At 39.5% G+C, this 3,667-nt stretch overlaps 1 protein-coding gene across 1 annotated transcript in view; it reads left to right on the top strand.

Annotated features, from left to right (window-relative positions):
* The first annotated feature begins 305 nt into the window (after positions 1-305).
* The window catches only part of MPDZ (multiple PDZ domain crumbs cell polarity complex component), a 93,072-nt gene continuing 89,710 nt past the window's right edge, over positions 306-3,667 (top strand). Inside the window, exons 1-2 of the mRNA XM_009640050.2 lie at positions 306-321; positions 919-1,085. Coding sequence (XP_009638345.1) covers positions 306-321; positions 919-1,085 — 183 coding nt within the window. The remainder of the gene's footprint in view (positions 322-918; positions 1,086-3,667) is intronic.

A 3,667-nucleotide genomic window follows, 5' to 3' on the forward strand; every position in this document is an offset into this window, starting at 1 on the left:
TGATATGGAAATGCAAAAATATTACAAAGTATATTCCTAAAAGCAATTTTCAGGCAGGTTTTAAGCTCCAGAGTGACTCAGAATACGGTCACCTCTGAGGTTATTTTAATTATCCAAGGAGATACGGTTTTTGTGGATTGTTATTTTGCGGGGCTGTTTCTTGTTTTCAGAAGTCAAGCTTTTTTCTTCTTCAGAGCTTAGTGCTTCTATAAATGTCACCCTTTTCCCTTTCTGTTATTTTTCAGGGAAGTACTGTATTTGCTGCCTTTTACCTATATTGGAATAGAAGCTGAGAAGCAGAAAACATGCTGGAAACAATTGGTAATATTTTTTTATTTGTATCACTGTATTTTTGTGGGCAAATCAAGTGTGCATGATAGATTTAGGACATTGGTATGTAGTGCTGAGAGAGGTTTTATTAAAAAAATCTACTGTGCTTGAAAATACATGATGTATTTGGGGTTTTGTATCTTGTATTTGCAAACAAAAGGTTTCCTTTTCATTTTGTTTAGTCTATTTCATTTTTAGCCTGTTTTCTTGATTTCACTTGTTTTGATCTTTACTAGAATTAAAAAAGTTTGTATGAAAAAGGCAAATGTTTTCTATTACGGCTATTTTTGTCACTATTTACAGTGGTCTACAGGCACAGTTCCTGTAACCAAATTTTAATGAAGGCTCTTTCACTTTTGTAACCTTTTTCTTGATGGACAAAAACGTAATTTTTGTTGGCTTCTGGTTTGTGCTCTGCCTCCTACTTCCCGATTTATTAGACGCGTTTGGGCTGGGATTTTAGTTCAGAACTGAACTACTCAAATCATCTGTAGTTTGAACAGTAGGAAGGGATACATTTAAACCTGTTACCTGCTTGTATATGGCTGTTTCTAAACTGCTACTGACTAGGAATTATTATCACTACAGATACCCATCGGGCCCTCCAGGCCATGGAACGCTTACAGGCAAAACTTCGGGATCGAGGTGACATTGCCAATGAGGAGAAACTCAGCTTATTAAAATCAGTGCTGCAGAGTCCGCTTTTTAACCAAATTCTCAACCTTCAGACTTCTGTTCAACAGCTGAGAGATCAGGTAGGAAAAGCAGCCTCGCAGGCGCAAGAGAAAAAATTGCTGAGAAGGTGCAAAAATGTGTGTATCTCTGCCTGTTGGGTAGTGAAACCAAATGGCCTAAACCAAACATCTGATCCAAAGCTCCAGGGAACTGAGGGGGGCATATCTATGGACTTTTCTCGGCTTTGTTGAGGCCCATAGTTTATGTATGTGTTTTTTATGTATATGCTTGTTACTTATGTGCAGGGTAGGGAAATGGTGATGCTGGGTGGGGAGTTAACAAAGCTTTCTTGTCTCGTGTCTTTCAAAAGGAAATGTTTTGTATGAGGTCTTAGGATTTTTTTCCTAGGAGCCTTTTATTGCTCTCTTGTGTCTTACCCTGCTAAAATGAGAGTATGTAAGGGAAGCTGTGGAATGTTGACTTCAGAAGGACATGAAGATTATTTTTTTCATATAGGAAGAAAAGTTCAAAGAGAAGCAAGAGCTCCTACCTCCTTTTTCCTTGCTCAGCGTTTTAGTAGAAGTATTACTTTCCTGCGTGTCTTCGACGAGGATGAGAAAAGGGGCAGCAACTTGGCTACGTTGGCTTGATTATTTATTACTATAATCTAATTTCCTTGTCAGCAGAATAAGAACTTGAAGAATATAAAAAAGTAGTTTAGTAACTGAATTAGAACTAAACTGTGTATCTGACTTTGCAAATAGTTGTTCCCGTTGACTCCTGCAAGGTGGGCAGCTCTGTGACAGGTATGCAGAAATGCCGAAGTGGGAGGGTGCAGCCCCTACACACTGAGCTTATCGTCAGCATGGAGCTGTGTCTGGTCTCTGACCGGACGACGGCTGGTGAGGAGGCCTCACGATGTTGACGCTACTCCAGCTGTGAAGCAGAAAAGCACAAGCTGGCCCTTTATTGCTGCTTGTGGATCATCTTGATGCTGTTTTGCATGGACAAGAAATAAGTTAGAATGCTGTGTACAGTGCTATACATGACTGTGTCTTTCAGATTTTGCATGATTGGTATGTAGAGGCTTGATGACATTGGAGTGATTTTTAAAAATCTAGGAAAAAAAATCTGTTCTGAGGGTTTGTTTACTCTGCTATTTGAAAAGGAGAATTTAACAGTGACATCCATAAATTATGTGAATTATGTAGTGATGACTGTGGGAACATGTAGTGAGAAATGAAAATGTCCCTGAGGCATTAATGGGAATTTGGTTAAAAGGCAAGTTAAGTTTTCAATTCCAGACGTTAGCAGTGAAGTTAAAGGATGCTTCTCTTTTTAAATACAGTCACCTAATTTAGTAAAACGAAGCAGCTGGTACTAGAGATGTTTAATTTCAGATATGTATTTTTTAAAAAGCAAATAATAATTTCATGTTCTGCCCTAACCTGCCAGTTGATCTGTGCAGCAACTGTAGTGACCTGTGCATGTTGCATGGTATATACCCAGCCTAGTTGACAGGGGAGCTACTTGGATATGAACTGCCCCCTGGATGTGTGCTTATATCAACACTTGCACTTGTAAATGTGTGTTTCTGGCCATTCTTAGATTTGGGTCAGCTCTTTCATAAAGTATCCCATATTTTCTCTGTAGAATAATTTCTTCCCTACAATAGAACATGAGATCGTCTGTCTTGTCTTCACTTTAATTAAATGTTTACAAAGCACGTTGAAACAGGACAGAGCACCAAATCGTGAAATAGGCAGTCATGTTAAAAAAGTTGTATTTCTTGCCATTTTTCATGTTAAAAAAATTGTATTTCTTGCCATTTTCAAAGGCTCAGTTTTGTTCAAGGACACTCTCTAGTTTTCTTTTTATGGCTGTGAAGGCGCAAGTGCTCTTCAAACTCTTAAATTACTGGTTGGTGAAAATTGCAAGGCGTGTGAATAGTGACCAGGCTTCTCGGCGAAGCCATGCCGGACTGAGGAAGGAGGCAAGTTGTTTCCCAGGCACTTGCAGTCAGAGCTGTGTTTCAGACAGGACGACAAATGGTGCTGAGCTGTGCAGTGGCTACATGTTGCAGTCCCTACCCACTCGAGATGGCTAATCTTCTGTGATGTTTCACCATGAGCTGCACTGAAAGTTACACGGGGGTCTGTTTCTTCTCAAGGTGAAGTGTAACAGTCTGTTAAACTGCTCCTGTGTTTTTAATTAGTTCATGAGTTTTTAAAGAGCTACAAGATTATTCCAAAATTCTCAGAAGGCCATTTTTTAGGAAAGCATAGGTTGAAAGAGGGGATTGGAGCAGAGAAGCAATAATGGCAATTTACTTTCTGAGTCAAACTGATTCCTTGCAAGCACCCCAGCAGAAGTAGGTCGCTGAGTGAGACCTACTTGTGGGCCTGTAGTGGCCTCAATAAATCTGAGGGTAGGACATATTCCTGTCTGGAGGCACTGTGTATCTGGAAGGCATAGAGATGATTGTGAGAGCCTCATCTTCTGTTTTTGCAGCAAGTCTGGAAAATGAGCTGGCAAATCTTGTAAACATCTGTCATGTTTTCCTAGCAAAAATTAGGATGTAAATATACAGTTTTAGCAGCCAAATATTCCTTGCATTCCACTGAGAGTTACTACAGTTTTTTATGGTCTAAGATAGTTGACT

Source organism: Egretta garzetta, unplaced genomic scaffold (genome assembly GCF_000687185.1).
Source record: "Egretta garzetta isolate BGI_Z169 unplaced genomic scaffold, ASM68718v1 scaffold175, whole genome shotgun sequence".
Taxonomy (NCBI): domain Eukaryota; kingdom Metazoa; phylum Chordata; class Aves; order Pelecaniformes; family Ardeidae; genus Egretta; species Egretta garzetta.